Raw genomic sequence first — 20,895 nt, 5'->3', positions numbered from 1 at the left:
AAAAAATCATAAGCTCATTTTTATGCATTTTTCTCATAATAAATTTTAAAACTATATTATTTTTATATTCTAAGTACTTTTAATTAATTTTTAATATTACAACTAAATAATAGAAAAGTGTAATATTTATTCTAAAAAAATGTATTTTATTTGAAAAATAAATTTTAAGAAAATGTAAATTATTTTTGAAACTAGCTTTAAATTTAACCTTTGAAAATCAATTTCCAAGCTTTTTTTTTTTTTTTTTGAAAAAGAGAGATTAACAACAACTAACTTGATTTCCAAGCAATAATTAAAAATATTTAAATCAAATAAAATTCACTTAATAACTATTACTAATAATTTTATTTAGAAAAAAAAAAAATACTATTACTAATACTCAGTTGGGAAGGCGAAGAAATAATAAAAATAATTATTTACACTCCTTTGTTAAACCAAAAAACCAATCCTTGTTTACACTCCTCCGCGGTCTGTCGATCTTTCGCTAGTAACCACCGGACGAGCTATCACCGCCGGTTATCAGCACCTGTTACCGCTCTCCGCTCTCCGCCACCGGTACTCCTTTCTCTACTATCTATCTCTTGAATTATTTTTTTCGCAATCGAGAAAAAAGAAGTATTGAGGTTATATTTTGATTAAAAGAAATTGAGATATAACGATACTTTTATAGCACTTTCTGCTTGTTTGAGTGTTGGTGAATTGATAAGTTTGGGTTCGATATAAAATCTTTTTTAGGTTGAATATATAGCAATGGCAGGAAGAGAAGTCCGGGAATACACGAATCTTACAGATCCGAAAGGTGATTTTGGGTTTTTTTTTTTCCTTTTCGTCTTCTTTTTGTTACTAGATAGATAGATGTACGAGTGTTGATGCTTTGTCTTTGATGAAAGCAATAAATTTTGGTAAATGAACTTGCAGATAGGAAATGGGGAAAGGGGAAAGATAAAATTGACGATGAAGACATCACTTTCCAGCGCATGGTTGCTAAGGTTAGAGCGTCGCCTCTCCTAATCCTAATCCTCTCTTTCCATATGTCATGGAAAATTTTTTGCTTGCAAGTATTCTGATGTCATTTTTAGCTATTATATGCTGTGTGTGACGAGAGGCCTGCTTCATTCACCATAGCTAAACTTAAATGTTGTTTAAACTTGAGCAACTCCTTTCTGGCACGAAAATACATGCATGCTTATTGTGCTCTTAGACCTGAACGAATACCACTTGAGTATTCTAATATCTATATATTGTTGCTGAGAGTTTTGTGATGTTACATTATATTTGGAAATTTTCTTGAGTTCATTTGTGATTCCAAACCTTATGTTTTGAAAGCCCATAAACTGTTCATTTTAATCATTTGGAATTCAACATGATTAAACCATCCTATAGAAAGAATGTCAAAATTTCTAAATTAAATTTCACGAAACTCAAGCAGCTAAATTGTGCACTAAAATAACCATGATATCTCTCGTTCTTCTCCTCTGCCTTCCTAGGACAGCATTTTGAGTAACTTCCACTTTCATACAACAATATGTTTGATTGTGCTTTAGCTTATTTACCAGCTACATGGATAAGCAATGTGGGATAGTGCCAACTAGAGAGTTTGAATTTTTTACAAGGAAGATTAGGTTTGAGAGTTTGAATTAGTGCCAACTAGAGAGAAAAATGGAGATATTGGTGGCAGTTAAGAGTACCTTGCATGATACACAATGTATTATAGCAACAGGGGAAGAAGGAGATGAAGAGAAAAAAAAAGAGGAAAGAGAAAACTAGGCTCAGTAGCCTTCTGAAGCAAATGAAATTCCATTATCTAAAAACTCAGGAAACAACTAGTTAGGTAGGTACTTATAAAGACTTAATGATAAACCCTAACGCTGTTAGTATTAGGTACTAGAGATAACATATCCTAAATTTGGAAAATACTAATTGATACTAAATACGAAGTAAACAGCTTTCTGAAAATGAAAATAAAATTTCATAAATTGAACTAAAACCATAGACTTTTTCAATAGTAAACTTTAGGAAAAAGTTTGATTTTCCCTCTAGCTTAATTGTGGCATAGGTGGATGTTTATCCTCTTGTGCCATCTGATTTATGTCAAAGATGTTGCTGCCATTGTGAGAAAGTTGCGTGGTTAGAGGATCTAGAAGCCATTATTGTACCTAGCTCGAGTAGAAGCTATCATGATATGTTGATGGTGTTTTAGGAAATAAAGACATTAATTTCAGTTTTGACTTGCAACATTAGTTATGGGCAATGCAATTGAATATTATGAATATTCTGTCCAATTTTCGTAGACTATTTCAAACTATTTTGAAAAGGAAACTTCATTTGCAAATGAATTGCATACGCTATGGAATGGGTTCCAAGTACAGAGGGTGTTTTCACAGGTATCTAGCACCGCTCTTTTACCTCTAATCTTATATAGCTTTCTCTTGGAGAGAACCTGAACCATCATCAGTTATCATCTTTCTAGTTTAGATTTTATAGTAGTCATTAAGAAAATTTGGTTTGTGGTTAAAACGTGATAACAGTAGATTTGCTAAACTCTTTAGTCAACTACAAATGAGATCAAGCTAGCTAACCCTCTTATCGCTTTATCTGCTTATGAGGATGTATTCACATGTTTGTTAATACTGTTTCTTGGAACCATGGCTGTCAGTCATGCTTTAAAGTGTTGAAGCATATGATTCTACGAGTCACAAAAAGGAAGTTGTTCCAAATTGCATCAAGGATCACTAGTTGGCTGGAATTGGGTAGAATTGGTAGAAACTTAGCTGTAACCAATTCAATTTAGAACTGCACTGTGTGTTATTTTTTAGCCCAAAAGATATTTCTAACCTGTTGTTTCCTCATCCATCGCCCCAAATTTTAATAGAAGATGTGAAAGCAAAAAATAAATAAATAAATAAATAAGACAGCAAATTCTAATTTTCTGTCTGTTATCAGTCTGATTTTTCTCTCTCTATTAGCTATTCTTTTTTTCTTTTTAATTTCTCTTCTGCTTCCTCTCAGTAGCGTGTTGTCTTGTGTGTCAATATATATCGGTTTGATAATTCATGAAATTTTGAAAGGATTCCAGTAATTAAATTAAATAAAACAAAAAGATGTCTTCCAGAATCAGAATTAAATATTAAATTAAAAAAAGATTAAATATTGAGGATCTTAGTAATTAAATAATGCAATGATGAAGCCATTCCGAGTGTAAAGTTTAGATGATGCTAATTGCAATGTTACTTTGGCATAAATTGCATTGATTTCTTTTTTATTATTTTAGTGATTATTGCGCGACATTTTTATTATTGCAATGTTTTGGGAGTTTTTATTTGAAAAAGTTTAAATTTTTGTTGTTTTTCCCTATGATTTATGAGATGACTAGTTGACTAGGGAAAAACAACTTATTCTCCACCAATCATATCTTTATGGTTGATAAAACTTACTCTTAGGTCCCCCATAAAGAGACTCCTTTTCCTCACATTCATCATCACATGCCATGTTTAGTTTGGTCCATTGTGGCTGCCTTCTCTTCCTTCTAAGCTTCTTTCTATCTTTTCTCTTTACATTGGTATCACTTGTACACAACCACCTCTCCCTTCATCAAGAACCATCATCATCAAGGTTCATGGTCAAAGAACCAAAGTTTAAAGTATGGTTGGGTAGAGCAAGAAAAGAAGTTTGTGGATACTAGGTGGTTGTGAATGGTAACTTTGGTTATCTAGCTCTAGCAGGCAACCTTGGTTACTGTAAGCAGGCAACCTTTTAAAAAGAAGGGAAGGAAGGATGGTAAAATGAGATAAAAAAAAAAAGAAGGGAATCTTTCAAACCGTACACGCCTTTCAAACTCTAAATGAACTTGTATTTTATTCACTTGTCAAAGCATGAAATTTTCTAGGTTAAATGAGATCATTGTGGAGATTACTTTTATGTTCTTTGACATTGATTCATACTTATGGAACAACTCTTAGTATTCACCATATAAGAAGCAAATAAGTTCCTAAATAAGAAATATATTCCTAGTGAAATCAAAAACTGCTGAATGATGATAAACTATATATTTCTTAAACAAGAATAATCAATAAATATATATATTTTCCTATATGGAAAAGAGAAATTAGAAGGTCATAAATAGTAGGCTTTTTATTGCTGACATTTTTGCTCCTAGAAGCATTCTATGACTTTCTGTACCTAGAAACCTTTTTTTTTTTTTTTTTTTTTTTTTTTTTTTTTTTTTTTTTGATGTTGATTAGCTTTATAGTTTAGGGCACAAAGGGTGTGAATTTAAAGTCCATGAGCATAAGAATAATTTCTCAATTTCTATTGTAAGGGTGTAATTTAAGTTATGAAAATGCAATAACTATCCTTCAAACAGTGTTTTTAAGCGCAGAAACATCTACATATTCACCTTGATAGATCCAAACCCATCTAGTACCTTATCTACTCAAGTACCTTTCTACTCAAATATCGTTATTAGTATTTAGACCAGTATAATGAACAAGTGAAGAATGGTTGTTGAAAATTTGAACCAAAGCACTAGCTTTAAGAAGAGATCACGACTTATGTTGTTGATTGACAAGAGACTTGAATAATTTTTAAATTGAGAATGTATATTGGCTGCCGGTGACACTACAAAGGTCAAGGCTGCCTGACAGAGAAAGCTAGGATTAATCATCCTCAATTTCTTTCTCTTCAACTAAGTTAAATTCTCTTTCTCTGTGGAATGTTGCTCTACTCTTCATTCTGGCGAAATCTGTTGATGCAACAAACAACAATAGATACCTGGTACCCAATTTTGGAGATGGAAATTATATACCATTTTGACCTGGACTGCTAAGTATAAAAATGCAGGACGGACAGCCCTTATTATGATACTGTTAGGACTTGGTGAATTAGATAATTACTATTGTGAATGTCACTGCTGTGATTGTGCATTACAGTGTATGGATTTCATCTTTGGCATTGTAGTAACAATGTTGTATGATTCAAATCTGCCTTTCCTTGTGTCTGCTCACTGATATTTTTAAATGAAATATTGGGAGTTTTCTGATAACATGCCCTGGCAGGGATCTTGGCTTGGTTGATGCTAACAGATGCAAGAGGTTGCTGGAGAACGTGGAGGCTACCTTCATGGGCGAGGCGGTACAATCTTCAATCTCTCTCTCTCTCTCTCTCTCCCTCTCTCTCTCCCTCTCTCTCTCTCTCTTGCCAGTTGTGTGTGCATGAATACATGCACTTTTTTCTCATTACTTGTTTTTATCTATAGTTTCTTGAGTTTTGTTTATGCAGCCTTGGATAGTGATGACTTACTTTATCTCAAAGAGCAAATGGAAGCTGAGGAGGATGCAGAACGCCTTCTTCGACGCACAGAGAAACGGGCGTTTGCTGCATTTAAAATATCCTTTTTTGTTGATTTAGGAAATAAGTGATCATGATAAATACATGCTGATGTAAGATCTTGGGGAATACCGGCATATTCACTTTGTTTTCTCATCCTTTTTCCCTCTTTTTCAAATCTGATACATAATTTAGCCTTTTGGTCATTGATAAGTATATGCCATTGTGCTCTATTAATTTTCCCATTATGATAGGCATCAGGCTGTGACAGCAGTCAATTGTGGAGCCCAAACAAGCCCCCCAAAATGGCGCAAAGGGGACGGGGGAAGGCTATGAGGAACTTTTGAAGCTGTTGCCCCCCTCTCCTGCAGGTGAATATCACCATGCAAAGTGGTTGCCCCCTCTCCTGCAGGTGAATATCACCATGCAAAGTGGAGCAGTATTTTCAAAAGTCATTACCTGAATTAATCGTTTATAACCTCAACTAATATAGTAACAGATTCATTTGGAAAGATAAGTACATCGACTTAGTATACATTGCTAGTGACTGGTAGTCTCTTTGTATTGTGTCCTTGACCAATGAGTACAAAGCTGCAAGTTTAGCAGATTCTTCACCAGCATCAGTTCCCTTGCCACTTCGTGTTGAGCCCAAGCCAAAAAGTGGAATTAGGTATTTCACATGCACAACTCTTTTGAAAATGCTCTGGTGCATTTAGCTTCCATCTAAATGTAAACTTATTTTTGGCTTTAGGCAGCAGGATCTCCTGAAGAAGGTGGTGGAAGTTAAGCCTAAACGGCCAAGAGTGTCAAACCATTCCCTCCCGACTTCAAGTGATCATTCCTCAGCAAATTCTAATTCCAAGGTTGATCAGGAAAAGAAAGAATGCTCCTTAGCAGAACCTGGCAAAACAAGCGTGATTAATGAGGAGAAGACAGATGACAGCAAGAGTGAATCAGAAAATCCTATTAGAAGTTTGCTGGGTGCATATGCTAGTTCTGATGATGAAGATTGAGGAATCGAAAATACTGAGCCAATGGGTATATTACTCTGTTTTTAAATTGATAGCTGTTATATGCTTAGTAAAATATATATATATTTTTCCATTTTTTACCAGGACATTTAGGTGAATTTTCTGTTTGACAAATCACTTGTAGAAAGTAATATTACACTACGAAAAAATTTTAAATAGGCAATAATTGCTTTAGTTTCTTATGGAGAGAGATTATTGAAGGACATTTTAGTCAATTATTAGTCTATTAATTTAGTGTGCCTTAACAAATAAAGTTGCTTCCTGAATAATATTAATGACAGTACTGATATGGTATCAAAATATATCTTTAGATGTAGAATATCATAAAATCATTTATGTCATGTTTGGTTGGCTAGAAAATAACTGGGTATTGTTGACATAAACAGTCATCCACAGATTAAATTATTCTGAGGCAGAAAATCAGGGCCTTGATTCTTGGAGTGTGTATCAAATTAGAGCTCCATACCTTTTTTGACTCAAAAAATAATTGTTGACTTTAATGTGCATATTACAAAATATTTCCTCTCTCTCAAAATATAATTCATTTTAACGGGATCATTTTAAGTGTTTTAATGAATAATAAATTATATTTTTTCATTATTACCCTTATTTATATTAGATGTGATAATTATTTTCATAATTTAGTATGGATTTTGAGATGAAGGGAAATTTAATTATTTACTCTTGGTTTTATTATAATTTAGAAGAATTAATTATTTTCTTAATTTTCATATAAAACCCTTAAACGACTTATATTTTGAAACAGATGAGTAATGCATTGTTAATATTTCTAGATTTTGTAGATTAATTATATTATTGTTTCAGATTTTCGCTTAATTTAATTAGATAACAAAATTTCTTCTTAATAGCAACAAACTTTTGGTTAATTTAGTTGTAACAAATGTATTTATTGCACACAAACGAAGCAGACTAATTCTTTTTTTTTTTTTTTTTTTTTTTTGAAAAGGGAGACTAATTCTACTTTAATCCGCAATAATGAATTAATACGGGAAATATTTAATATTTAGAAATATGTAAATAACAATATTATTATATAGTAATTAAAAAGTTTTATGTAAAATAATTGTTGAACTTTAAAAATCTTTTTTCTAAACAAAAGTATATGACCTCAATCATTTTGAGCACAAAGTTAATATTTTACGAACACCGAGGACAACTCTAATCATTGTATGATCTCGAGCTCTCAACTTGCTGGTGTAGGTTAAAATTGACCAATCTTAATTGTTGCAAAAAAAAAAAAAAAAAAAAAAAAATGTTATAGATTTATCAACTAGACGTGACTCTAATAACTGTTGAAGTCAACTTTTTTTTTTTTTTTTGTTTGCAAACTAAGCATGTTATCCTTTTCCAGTTGTCAATATCCTTTTTTTTTTTAGAGGAAATTACTATTATATCCCTGTATATTGGTCAAAATACACTATTTTTTATACAATACATTATCACGTTTTGGTCCGTCAAACAGTCCTTCCATCAAATACTTTTTTCCTTTAAATGAGTTAGAGGATCTAATTTTCATGCATGGAATAAATATTTATCGAGAATTCTTTATTCTTTAATGAGCGGATTTAATCTTAATCCGGTGGCTAATAATAAAAAAAAATGATGCAAGAAAATTGAATTTTGATACTATCATGTGTTAAATAAAAAAATGGTCTACTATATATAAGACCATAGACCATATTTTTCCTCTTATCTCAAAGGAAATTCCTAAAAGAAAAGGAGCGGGACAATATGTGGGAATTTTTACTCCCATCACTGTTATGCATTATCCTTGTTTTTAAATTTTTTGGGAGTAATAATAAAAAGAAGAGCAAATTGCCACCAGGAAGAAGAAGTTGGCCATTAATTGGTGACAGTTTCAACTGGTATAAAGCAGTGTCTGGTTCTTACCCACCAGAATTTGCTCATCAACAGGTGAAGAGATTTGGTAAGATTTTCTCTTGCAGTTTGTTTGGCAAATGGGTTGTCGTTTCAGCTGACCCAACTTTCAACCGATTCATAATGCAAAATGAAGGAAAACTGTTTGGATCGAAATATCCGAAATCGTTTCGAGATTTAGTTGGAAAAAATGGAGTCATTACGGTTCAAGGAGAACAGCAGAGGAAACTCCATGGGATTGCTTCTAATTTGATGCGTTTAGATAAGCTTAAGTTTCATTTCTTGAAGGATATTCAATTGGTTATGCTTCAAACACTCAGTAAATTTCATAACAATCAAGTCATTTGCCTTCAAGATGTTTGTAGAAAGGCAAGTTCTGTTTTTTCTTTGGCTTTTATCTTCTTAATTTTATATTTAAGAGCTAGGGGCTCTCGAGGAGTTGCAAGCATTCGGTTGAGGGTGTAAATGAGCAGAGCGGGTTCAGAGCTGTTCAAGTTCGGCTCGAAAAAGTTCTACTCAAATTGAGTCGAGCAGAATCTAACGATATTTAGCTCAAAATTTCATCGAACTTTATGAGTTTATATATTATATATATTATAATATTTATTTTAAATTTATTCGAATTCGAGCCGAGCTCGAGCATAAAATTTTTAGACTCGTAGAGTCTCTAGCCGAGCTAAATTCTATGTAACTGAATTTCGAGCTTGGTGAGTTTGAGCTCGGTCAGATCGATTATACCCCTACTCTCGGCAACTTTTCTGTGCTTCTGCAGGAGACTGATTATATGGCTCGAACCCATTACTAATAGGTCACAAATGGAACACTTTATTACACCAATATTTATAATATTATAAATATTAATTTATTTCTATATTTATTTTTTAAATTTTATTTACAATCAATTTGCAGGTGGCAATTAATTTAATGGTTAATCAACTGTTGGGGGTATCAAGTGAATCAGAAATTAATGAGATGGCTCAACTATTCTCTGATTTTGTTGATGGCTGTTTATCTATTCCTATCAATTTCCCTGGTTTCACTTATTACACTGCCATGAAGGTATGCCTACTTTCTTTCTCCATTTACCATTTTTATTGATTATTACTAATTTTTTTATTAAATATTGTAGAGCTCATTGGATAAAATTCAAAATGATGAAGCACAAAAATGGAAATTTCTCTTTTTCTAAGTTCTAACTTCAATGGTTTAATTTCATGATAGTGGTGAAGTAACTCCTTTAGCTACTAAGTTGGAACTTATGAATTCAATATATACAAATTGATAAACCAATGTCCATAACTCACTTATCTCGATCCGGTTTATGACACAAGTTGTAGATAACATCAGTGAAAAATAATTTCACGTTGAAATAAGTGTGTTTTTAATTATTTATTAGAAAAAAAAGGATAAAGTGGAAACAATTTTTAAAAATTATTATTTTCATTGGTTTGGTCCAGGGATGAAGTCATAGACCGAGTCTAGTCAAGTCTAATCTTAAAATAAAAATATAAAATCAAATAATTAATTAAAGAAGCTTTTGAATTCATTTTCTTAGGTTTGACTGGTTTATTGAACGGACAGTTTCAAGTTCTGAATCGGTTCTAAGGTTTTGGTTCTTTTATCATGGTTTAGCTGCACCTTCTATCTTTTTTTTTTTTCTACTTTCAATTTGGGATTGAATCAATCCAAAACCATCATGATTTTGGATTGAGTCCCAAAACTTGTGGAGAGAAATTCAAACCTGAATTAAACTCTCCGACTAGAATACTGAAATTTCCAAGCTGATTTTAACTAAATAATTGTTGAATATTTAAAATTCCATCAATATTTATAAATTTGCGTTCTCTCTGCCCTCTCCTCCCTCTTTACTATTTGCAGGAAAAGAAAATCAAGATTAAAGAACTTACCTTCTTTTTTTTTTTTCAAATTTATAAAATCATACTTTTCTAATTTGACAGGCCAGAGAAAGAATTATACGCAAGATAAATAAGATAATAGAGAATCATAGAAAAAATGAAAGTGAAGGTAATGGTGTTCTTGGAAGGCTATTAAATGAGGAAAGTTTAGAAGATGATGCAATAGCAGACTTCATTATAAATCTTCTTTTTGCTGGAAATGAAACAACCACCAAAACAATGCTTCTTGCTGTTTATTTCCTCACCCATTGTCCTAAAGCATTGCAACAAATACTGGTAAATTGGTACTCTTTTAAAACTTCTTTTTAATACTCTTTATACAAATGATAAATTTTCTTTCTTTCATTTCTCATCTATCACAATACAATGAAGATTTTATTTTTCCTTATGGGCTACCTGAACAGGATGAACAGGATAATCTAGGGACTAACTGTGTTGGTGATGAATTGCTTACTTGGCAAGACTACAAAGCAATGCCTTTCACTCAGTGTGTAAGTCCTTCTGTTTCTTTAATTTATTGTAACTAATAAAAAGAAAATCTTTTCCTTTCTTTTTTCTTTTTTTGAGTATCAGAGTCGAACCTAGTTCTTTATTCAAGTCGGATATGCATTTGTTATATAGCAGTGTTGAGTATTGACTCAATCAAACTGATTCGAATCAAGTCAAACAAATCATAAATTGTGATTTTATAAAAGTGGGACTTTGATGAAACAAATCATAATTATTTTTCCTCTAGGTTATTGATGAAACACTTAGGATCGGGGGAATTGCCATATGGTTAATGAGGGAGGCAAAAGAAGATGTGCTATACCAAGGTATTTCTTTATATTTCATTTTACCCTATAAAAACAAGAACAAAATAGTAAATTATTTCATTCTTATGCTTTTCAGATTATATCATTCCGAAAGGATGTCTTGTCATTCCATTTCTCTCGGCTGTTCATTTGGATGAAAGTTTATATAAAGAAGCTCTGAGATTTGATCCATGGAGATGGATGGATCCTGAATATCAGGTAGAAATTTAAACATCAAATTTACGTACGTATCTCAGTATTTCTTTTTCCATCACATTATATTCAAAGAATCATTGTCCTAATGAAGGAAAAGAGAAATTGGAGAAATAGCCCACTCTATTCTCCCTTTGGAGGAGGTGCTCGATTTTGTCCAGGAGCAGAGTTAGCTCGTCTCCAGATTTCCCTCTTTCTCCATTACTTTGTAACAACATACAGGTGATTGGCTTCTTTCTCCACACTCATATATATAGAGCTTTAAGATTTCTCTTGATAAACTGTAATTGAATGAAATGTTATGTAATCATTATGGTTCGAGCTGCAATATAGTCATTATAGTCTTTCAAGCTCGGATTGAGATTGAGTTAGAGTATACCTTTATCAAGTCGAGCTCGAACTCAACAGAGTTCATCTCGACTCGATCCATTTACAGCCCTAACCGTAATCCTGAAACTAAAATGTCAGTTAATTCACCTGATAAATTGACATAATTTTTGTATTTGGTTAGGTGGACACAAGTCAAGGGAGATCAATTGTCATTCTTTCCCTCTGCTCGCTTGGTGAATGGTTTTCAAATTCGTTTGATGAGGAGACATGCAGAATCAAAATTAAAGTGTGACAATGCTTCAAATAAAAGCAGGACTGAGAGTGTAACAGATTTTTAATGCATAATGGACATATATAACTTTCTTCCATCATATGTTAATTATTTATAGAAGTAGATATGGAGTTACCGATGTATACTATTTCTATTTTCAGTCTTGTTCGGCAATGGCCTTTAAGGTAGCATTTAATCAAAATATTATTTTTATTGTTTATAGTATTTGGTGACGTAGTGTTTGTAAAAATGTTCGAGGAAACCCTATTAAACAGCTGATAGCTATTAGGTTGTGTTCAGCAGTCAACAATTTTTTAAGTAGTTTTTAATATTTTGACTTATTAAAAAGACTATGTTCGGCAACAACTGTTGAGTAACTTTTGGCATTGAACTAACTTTTAGAGGTTAAGGCAGTATTTTATAAAAAGTTATTTCATCTGACGTTTATTTTTTAGCGTTCAATACTAAAACAGCTAAAAGTTATCAAAATAGTTAATTTTGTCGAACAAACTTAGAACAACTAATAACTACTTAAATAACAAATAACTAAAAAACCCTAGTTTTAGCTCTCTCTTTTCTCTCTAGTTTTTTAAACCCTAGTTTTAGTTTGGGGCTACCTCATACTTTTTAATATCTTTTTCGTTTCAGCTTCTTTTGCTTTAATAAATTTAGATCTAACATATTTGTCTTTTTTGTTTTGTTACTGTTGATTATCTCCGTATTTAGAGTTGTTTTGTCCTTTTTTTATGAGGGTTTAGTACTAAACAAAATTATGATATTTGATTTTATTTGGTTGGAGACTTTATATCTTGATTTGTAAGTATGAATTTTTAATCAATGGAGTCTTGGTAGTGCGGTTTGTTTCTTCACTGATGCTATTGATGCATAGCGGCGGAAACTCATCTGTGTTCGTCATATGTTGCAAATTATTGAAAAAACAATCCAGTTATAAAAGATCCAGATGAGTTATTATTTTAACGTCCAAATCAATTAAAGGACATGAAGATTTATATATTTTAGTTTTATTCAAAAGAATATAAATTCCTGATCTATAAACTTATTTGTAATTCCTAATATTATTATTAATTAATTATATATATATATTTTTAAAAAATAACTAATTTTACGGAATAGATCCTCCTACTACAATTTTAACGGTGACAATCCGAGCTCTAAGTTTTTTTTTTTTTTTTTTTTGGGCCAAAAGAGTGTTCTAAGTGTTTAACACAAATGGGACCGAAAAATATATCATAGTAATTGCATAAGTCTTTTCACTGAGTAAGAATCCTTAATTTTATATTTAGATGACTTTATATGATGGGTTTTGTTAATTATTAGGTAAAAAAATGTCAATATTTATTTTTTAATCAATACAATATCAAATTCTTATCATTTTAATACTAATTGAAATATTAAATGTATTTTTTTCCCATTCAATATTATTAGACTTTTTTATTTTTTAAAAACAGGAAAATCAATTTTTTATTTGAAATTGGGTTTAATTGATATAAATTAAAAATCCAGGTATGAAATTGGTACAAAAACAATCGTTTAGACCCAATTGAATTCATTAAAAACTACAAGGATCAAATTGGTCTTTAACCTGATTAACAGCTTGAGAGTGTGATCCGCCCAAAAGAATTCCCGCGGCTTATCTCGTAGTTCAGTGTTTAGATACGATACGGAGGGAAGATGAGAACTTGCTGTGCTCTTCTCTCCATTCCTCTCTTCCCTGCAATTACCAGAAGTAAGATTCTTCTGTTTAACAACAATTCCATTTTCCAATCCAAAATCTATTGCCTAAATTCACTTGGCCTCTCAAAACGACAGTTACTGTCACATCTCAATGAAAATGGAGCTACCATCAGTGGCAGACATTCTTCTATTTCTTCAAATTGCAGTGTGCCAGAGCCTTCAGATGATTTTGTAGTTGTCAATTTTTATCGCTTTGTGTTCATCGAAGACCCACACCAGGAAGTTGCCAACCACCTATCTTTCGTAAAGGTTTCGCACTTTTTTTTTTTTTTTTTTTGAATTACAATGTTAATGTTTAGGTTTCGATCTTATGGTTATCTTACATTGAAATGTAAGTAATTAATATTGCAAAAGCCTAACAATTTCTATTTTTTTTTTTTTTTTGGCTAAATTAAGCTTGTACGCTTTCTGCTTATTCTGTTCTCAGGATCTTGACATACATGGCCGAATATATATGAATGAACAAGGAATTAACGCTCAGGTATAGTTTCTCAGGTCTTTCCCCTTCTCGTATGCTTTGAATCCTTAGCATCTTCTTTTTCGAATTCAATGAGCTCTCTTGGTGGTTTCTTTAATTTGTTGGGTTTTCTGGAGCCGTTGTGGTTGCTAAATATATAGTGGTTTGACTTGTGAATATGTACTCATATATAATTGTGGCTGCGATTAAATAGTATAAGTTCTGTAGGGAAGAGTCTGGGCCAGCAATATGCACATGTAAATTGTAGCACGGGATGTACTATTGTATAAGCCTAAAGGAAGTGGATTTAGTAAGTTATCAGCTGAAACAAATGAAAATTATGTCCTCCCTTAATTTTTCTCAGGATTTCTGTGACTAACGTACATACATTCAATCTTGCTTCAGGAATTACTACTACTTTCAATTTTATCTATCGACACTGAGCAAAGGCTAAATCCATGTTAAAGTTTATATTTGCTCATTGGAGTTATTGAATTTAAGCTTTCAGAGGGAGAGCAATTACCCTATTATTACCGAATTCCATTTTAGAAGAATGGGTGGGCTTTTTTGCTATTGAAAGGGTGGAATGTACAGTTCTCTAGCGAATCTTTTAGTATTCAGTCCCTTAACCATCAATATACCTGGGGCTAGTGAATCTTTTAGTATTCAGTCGTGTTGTTGTTGAGTGATAATAGAAGTTTTATGTGGTGAGTAAGAAGCCAAGTGTTTTGCAACTAATAGGTTAAGAAAAACTTGTCTGGTAAAGAATCTAGAATCTAGACTCTAGAGTCATGTCAGGAGTTATTTTTTTGAAATGAAATTCTTAGTAGCAGCCATGACACTATATATTTCTAAAACTTGTTTCCAGTAAAAGAGAAATGTAGAGTTAGTAAAGTGGCTTCTCACTTTTCACAGATGAGTTTGACAAAATTACTAGTTATAAAAGATGCAAATTCTCTATCTATTAGTATTTCCTTCTGATGTTCTGTATTGTTGTGCAGTTCAGTGGACCACCAAAAGATGCTCTTGCATATGTTGACTGGATAAGAGAAGATTTCAGATTTTCTGATATACTGGTTCAAGTATCTCCAGCAGTCAATGGACATGCCTTCCCAAAATTGAAGCTGCGTTATAAGCCTTCATTAGTACAGGCAAGAAATATGTTTTGCTTCTATATCCCATCTTTGCCTAAAGTTCATATTCTCTGCAAGTTGTTTCCCTCCATTGATAAGTTTTTATCCACTGCTGCTATACATTTGCTGTTCTCCTTTGTTATTGTTGTATTTAAGTTTTTATTTGAGCGAATACACGTTTATACATATTGATGTGTCTTCTATCTCTCTCTTTTTTTTTTTTTTCAGAATAAACCATAAAGGCCCTTAAAGTTTAACAAACAATGCTATTTTTATCTTTGACCTATTGCCTGCTTAATTTTTATTTTCAAGTTTGACATATATGGACGATCAGACGCTTTTGCCCCTTTATTGGTAAAGATTTTACCAATTGCTGCTGACAAGTTTTTCATTGGATTATTTTCTATATTTTTAATTTTAGTTTTACTTAGGAAATAGTTAACTAAAAATTATTTTTTGCATGTTTTTGTGTGAGTTTTTGAATTTTATATGTGGGCATGTATCTACACACTCATTTGGTTGTTATTAATTCTAATCAGTTGGAAGGAGGTGTTTCACATCTCCCTTTGTTGGACCATTCAATGCGAGCAACGCCTCTAACACCATTTGAATGGAGAAAAAAAGTGGAAGCAGCAAAAGAAATTAATAGGAATTCAACACTTGGTTCAAATTATGTTCTATTGGATGTCAGAAATGGTATGCCTCTATCTTAAAGTTGTTGTTACTTGGATTCTCATGGATGAATGCTGTCATTTATTCTTCTTTTTGTTTAACTTTTTAATTTAAATAGGTATTCTTGTATATATATTAGACTTTATCAAGTAAAAGTACAGTTGTTAAGAAAAAATTAATTGAATAAGAGATTCAACTGGTTGATATTAAGGTCTGAAATTTTTATAGAATATCCCAAATATTTAGAATTTTAGCTTACCTCATGATGTAGTTTATATTTCTTCCACTAAGCAAGCCCAGGTCCAAATTGTGACCTTAACCCATTATGGAGAACAGCTTCTTCACAATTCTTCTTCTTATTCTTTTAGTAGTAGGAAACTTTATAAGTAATTTTACATTTTAGTAGGGTTGTTTAGGGATTTTATATTTGGGTAGGATTACTTAGAAATTTTATATTTTAGTTTCTCAATATAAGTTTGTGGCCTTTATGGGCATGTCTGGTTTATTTGTTGAAATAAAGTTTAATTGGTGTGAGAACTTAGGTTCTACATCATTCCAACTTGCCATCTTGCATTGCACTCATGGCGATTTGTGGCTTATACTCCTGTCATAATTGGAACCCCTTCTTCTTTTATTATCAGATAAAAATATAGCAGTACATGCTATTGTTTCATCTAAAATCAATGCTTACAATTTATATTTTTTTCATTTTTCTCGAATGCTGTAGCATTCAATGGCAATATGGGTATTGATTGGAGTACAGCTGTTGTTTTGCCTTGTTCCAGGCTATGAGTGGGATATTGGTCATTTCGTTGGAGCCCAGCGACCTGATACAGATTGCTTCAGGAGCACTTCATTTGGACTATCCCATAGAGAGGTATGACCAGTTTATTTATGTGTGATCAAATTGTGACGTTAGACAATTGGATGTTAGATGACCAGTTGATTTCCGTCCTGTAACTATATTTCGACATAGTGCATATTCAAGCATTTATTTAGAAGTCAAATATTTAAATTTGATATGGGATGGTCAAAACCTAGTTCTGTTAAGATTTAGTTGTCCTTTATAATGTTAGACTTTTAATAGAAGGGTCAAGACCCCTATTGTCTTAGGATTATGTTGAAGATCTTATTTTAGCAGGATTCAGTTAGAGGCAGACTTTTGAGAAATAAAAAGCAGTTCTGGTGGTCTATTTTCCTGCTAGTGTAACCTGAAATTCAGCCTAGTTGGTTGATGTTTTGATCTATTTGTTGTCTTTTTTCAATAATCTCTCATCTGTTCTACGGCCTGTTTAGAGTTAGGATTAGTTACATCAGTTTGTTTTTGTGGAAAAATTACTTGTTCTTAATTTTAGTTGGTTATTTATTATTTTTCTGCACGACTTTTCCTGAAAATTTTGGGATGTGAAACTATTGTATCCACCCCTGTTCTACTCTAGGTGCTGTGACAATCTTTACCAAGTCTGAACACTTCCATGTGGTGCCACAGAAATATAATGCTCTGATGTGTTTTATCTTAATCTAAGGCAGGTCTTTTAATTTTTATTTATTTTCTCTCCCAGTTTTTCTTTAAATGAAATATTAGGGCGCAGTTATTAAATGCGTGCCTTGGACTCGAGCACTGACAGTGGCGCGACCTCAATAAGGCATGCACTTCCTCAAATTTTTTATTCTTCAATTATCCTTTTCTTTTTCTTCCGATATCATTTCATCTCTTACCACTTCCAATATTTTAACAGAATTTTTAGGACGTCACTGGTTTTCTGTCTATGCTGTTCCTCAAGAATATGACTTCCATAAATATACAAATATTTAGTAAATAGTATTGAGAAATATTAATATTTATAAACATAATACTTCTGGAATAAGATGAATTTTCGTATTTGTAGATTTCCAACGTTCCTGTTGACTTTCCAGCTTCCTATGGTATTGTGGACTTAACTTTTCCATATCTAATCAAATCTATCACCACATGACCTGAATTCCTATTTGAAGATTTGCTATGATCTAGTTGCCATGAGTTGACTTCCTCTTTCTAGATTTGATTGAACTCTATCACCACCTCTTTTTTTCCTTTATTTTCTCATCTATTTTTTTATCTTTTCGTTTCCTAGAAGCTCTCTGATGTCTCTTTTCTTAAACATGAAATCGTGATTTAAGAATATTTGACACCCTTAGTTTTATTCTATTGGAACTTAAAAATACTGGTATTAGAGTTCTAAATGTTTTATGTTTTCTCTCATATAGGGATTAGTTGCTTATTTTTTCTTTTTGCATTGCCTCATTTAGGTGCGAGCTTGTTTGTTAAACCTAGGTTCTTGGGACCACTTTCATCTTAATGCCCCTTGTCCCTTATGTTTTAATAACTATGTTTTGGTAATCGAGGACATAGCAACGACCATAATTGTCAAATTGAGAATGGAAATCCTGATTTTTATGAATCAATAAGATCACATATTAAGATCGTACAAATTCTGAAAGTCCTCCCCCACTGCGACCCCCCACCCCCTCTTCTGATGATGGTTATGATCATTCCCCTTTTTTTGTTCAGGCCATTGCTTCAGATCCTTTAGCAAAAGCTGATAAAAACACCACACATGTATTTATGTATTGCACAGGAGGCATTCGATGTGATGTATATTCTAACATCCTAAGGTATCTTGTTCTTTCCTCCTAATTACTCTTTTCTGTTTCTTTAATTCTTACATTTGATTTGTATCTATGGTTGAATTTTGGCAATTACCAAATACAATTTATGTTTAACTAGGAGCTTCTTCTTGTTTTTTTTTTTTTTTTTCATTATGTTCTAATGGTTGATTAGTTATCCAAGTTTCAAGACAAGGCTAATCAATCAAATCAAAGATTTAGAATACATTAGCAAGGGGAACAGAAGCACACTGCAGGTCATTCACATCAATTAAGCAAAATAGTTGATAGTAGATTGTGAACTTTCATTGACATTTTTTCTGAACTGCTAGGAAGTTAAAGCATACTTCAATAAATAATCAGATTCTTTTTGTTGCATGCAAGGGATAAATCCATAGTTATGTAGAATGTCCCTTGAGGGGCCTGTAGCATGGGTATGGAGGCAGGTTACAGCACTTAATGTAGTGTATAATATTTTGGGGATAAGACTTAGGCTTCATTTGGGATTGAATTTGGAGCTGCTTCTCAAGACAGTGTTTTATTTTTTTTTTTTTTTTTTTTTTTTTTTTTTTTTTTTTTTGCTTTTAATTTTGTATGGCAGAGAACGGGGTTTTCAGAATTTGTATACCTTAAAAGGAGGGATTTCTCATTATCTCCATACAGAAGGCCCTATGGAGTGGGTCGGGAATTTGTTTGTGTTTGATGACCGTCTCTCTCTTCCACCTTCTGCTTATAACCCAGATGCTACAACAAGAAGCAAAACTGACCGAATATCCAAGAACTATTCATTTGCTAACTGTTATATTTGTGGATCACATGTCCATGAGCTGAAGCATCGTAACTGTGCTAATCTTGATTGCAACTTGCTTTTTCTGTAAGTTCCTCTCTTGAGAATTTCTTTTTGATTTTGCTCTCATTTTGTTCATAAAAAAGCTAAAGAGACACATTTATTTTTTGATTAGCATGGAACTTAGAAAGAGGTAGATACAAATCATTTTTGCATTCTGTTTTGGTAACTTTTATTGCCTTTGTTTTTTCCTTTTTCCAGTTAATTGCGTTATTGGACACCTTAATGTGACATGCAGTAGGTCCGACGTAAGCCCAAATGTATTATTTGGGTGCTAAAAATTGATACTATTACCCCCAAGTTTAGGCTGTAAGACAAAATTGAAAAGTGCAGGTGAAAATTTAAATGTTGGATTTTTTTTCTTATATTAGAAATATACTTAATAGATGATGTTATTTTAATAGTCAATTCGATTGAAATTGAAGACTTTGGCTGTAATTGCAGCTGATACACATTGGCCATAATAATGCATTTCCAGAGTTTGTATATTTCTATTAATACAAACTTAAATAGCTAGAGAGAACTTAATTTAGAATGTTATTTTTTCAAGTGAAAACTTAGTGTAAAGAAGCTTTTGATGGTTCTTCTAAGTGAAAACTTAGAAAGAACGTCTTTTACGTGCTTGACAAAACGTTCATAGCATAGCCGAAAGAGGGTTGTTGAGCAGCCGCTTCTTGATTTCGGTGTAATAAGTATCTTGATTTGTTATTTGCTGATAGCCTTCAAATTGATTCTTCATGCAACTGGCTTCATACACTTTCACAATTGCAAATTATTTTTCAATGCCCAATTTTAAGTTATAATTTCTGAACATCAATCTTTGTAAGGTCAAAAGCTACTAGATCTTTGTTCACTACTTAACTCCTTGTCTTATCTCATCCCTGGTCTAAGAATGTTGACAAGTTTTGATTAGACCTAAAGTAGTAATGCACTAGCATATTTAAATTTTGGTATGTTTTAATTATATGAGCCTAAATCAATCTTCTTCACATGGCTCTTCAGGCTTTAGCTTTTACTTGCTGCAACCTGATAGAAGTTGTCGTATTGATTGGAATATGTGCATCTATCTTTTCAGGTGTTGTACGGACTGTGTGAAGGATTTAAGAGGATGTTGCTGTCTGAAATGCTCAACTGCTCCTCGGCGACGGCCTGTGCTGCCAGGAAATCAAAGATACCAGAAATGGTACAAATACCAAGAACTGGATGTGCAAGGCAAGTTGACAGTTTAATTTGAAGATTAAGAATTTGCTTGGATAACCTTTAGTTATTTTGTAATCTGAAGGGGAAAATTGTAATCAAACTAATCTGATGATTGTTTAGCTAGAAATTTAGCTCTGTATAAAAATGAAAGAAATCAATGAATAGCTCTGTATAAAAATATTGTTATTGTTTATCATTTTTCTCTCTGATAAAAAATATCATCATTTGAATCAAAATACTATTTATGGTGGATCCATACACCGAGTGTAGGTAAATCTTTTCATGATGCCATCTTTATTTTTAAAAAGATGTCTTCAACATGAGAATTATAAAGGTCTATGAGAGACTAAAGGTCCACGAGAGAGACTTAGATAAATAGAAATTCAAGAATTTGAGAATGTGTTTT

General features: G+C 32.3%; 3 protein-coding genes across 6 annotated transcripts; all 3 read left to right on the top strand.

Annotated features, from left to right (window-relative positions):
* Positions 1-398: 398 nt before the first annotated feature.
* On the top strand, positions 399-6,538 carry LOC105639761 (ankyrin repeat protein). Of its 2 annotated transcripts, XM_089725838.1 has the most exons (7): positions 399-555; positions 736-799; positions 919-989; positions 5,082-5,130; positions 5,278-5,385; positions 5,914-5,995; positions 6,077-6,538. In XM_089725838.1, the coding sequence occupies exons 2-7, from the start codon at positions 751-753 to the stop codon at positions 6,336-6,338; spliced, it is 621 nt and encodes a 206-aa protein (XP_089581964.1). In that variant the 5' UTR covers positions 399-555; positions 736-750; the 3' UTR covers positions 6,339-6,538. The 2 variants fall into 2 exon arrangements, with proteins under 2 accessions (XP_089581964.1, XP_089581965.1); XM_089725839.1 differs by lacking the exon at positions 399-555 and having other exon boundaries at positions 735-799; positions 5,055-5,130.
* Positions 6,539-8,064: 1,526 nt separating this feature from the next.
* Positions 8,065-11,999, top strand: LOC105639751 (Cytochrome P450 superfamily protein). Of its 3 annotated transcripts, XM_012223900.4 has the most exons (8): positions 8,065-8,624; positions 9,165-9,314; positions 10,214-10,447; positions 10,576-10,662; positions 10,908-10,986; positions 11,063-11,184; positions 11,273-11,400; positions 11,690-11,999. In XM_012223900.4, exons 1-8 carry the CDS (start codon positions 8,109-8,111, stop codon positions 11,844-11,846), a joined length of 1,473 nt encoding a protein of 490 aa, XP_012079290.1. In that variant the 5' UTR covers positions 8,065-8,108; the 3' UTR covers positions 11,847-11,999. The 3 variants fall into 3 exon arrangements, with proteins under 3 accessions (XP_012079290.1, XP_020537210.1, XP_089581962.1); XM_020681551.3 differs by lacking the exon at positions 10,214-10,447; XM_089725836.1 differs by lacking the exon at positions 11,690-11,999 and having other exon boundaries at positions 11,273-11,404.
* Positions 12,000-13,410: 1,411 nt separating this feature from the next.
* Positions 13,411-20,725, top strand: LOC105639742 (Rhodanese/Cell cycle control phosphatase superfamily protein). Its single transcript, XM_012223888.4, has 8 exons — positions 13,411-13,783; positions 13,962-14,015; positions 14,993-15,142; positions 15,664-15,820; positions 16,582-16,673; positions 18,348-18,451; positions 19,044-19,316; positions 20,365-20,725. Exons 1-8 carry the CDS (start codon positions 13,472-13,474, stop codon positions 20,516-20,518), a joined length of 1,296 nt encoding a protein of 431 aa, XP_012079278.1. The 5' UTR covers positions 13,411-13,471; the 3' UTR covers positions 20,519-20,725.
* The last annotated feature ends 170 nt before the right edge of the window (positions 20,726-20,895 follow it).

The sequence above is a fragment of the Jatropha curcas genome, chromosome 9 (assembly GCF_041381405.1).
Source record: "Jatropha curcas cultivar XTBG-Jc1 chromosome 9, XTBG_Jcur_1.0, whole genome shotgun sequence".
NCBI lineage: Eukaryota > Viridiplantae > Streptophyta > Magnoliopsida > Malpighiales > Euphorbiaceae > Jatropha > Jatropha curcas.
The sequence above is the reverse complement of the archived record's forward strand: the minus strand, read 5'-3'. Positions and strand labels throughout refer to the sequence as shown.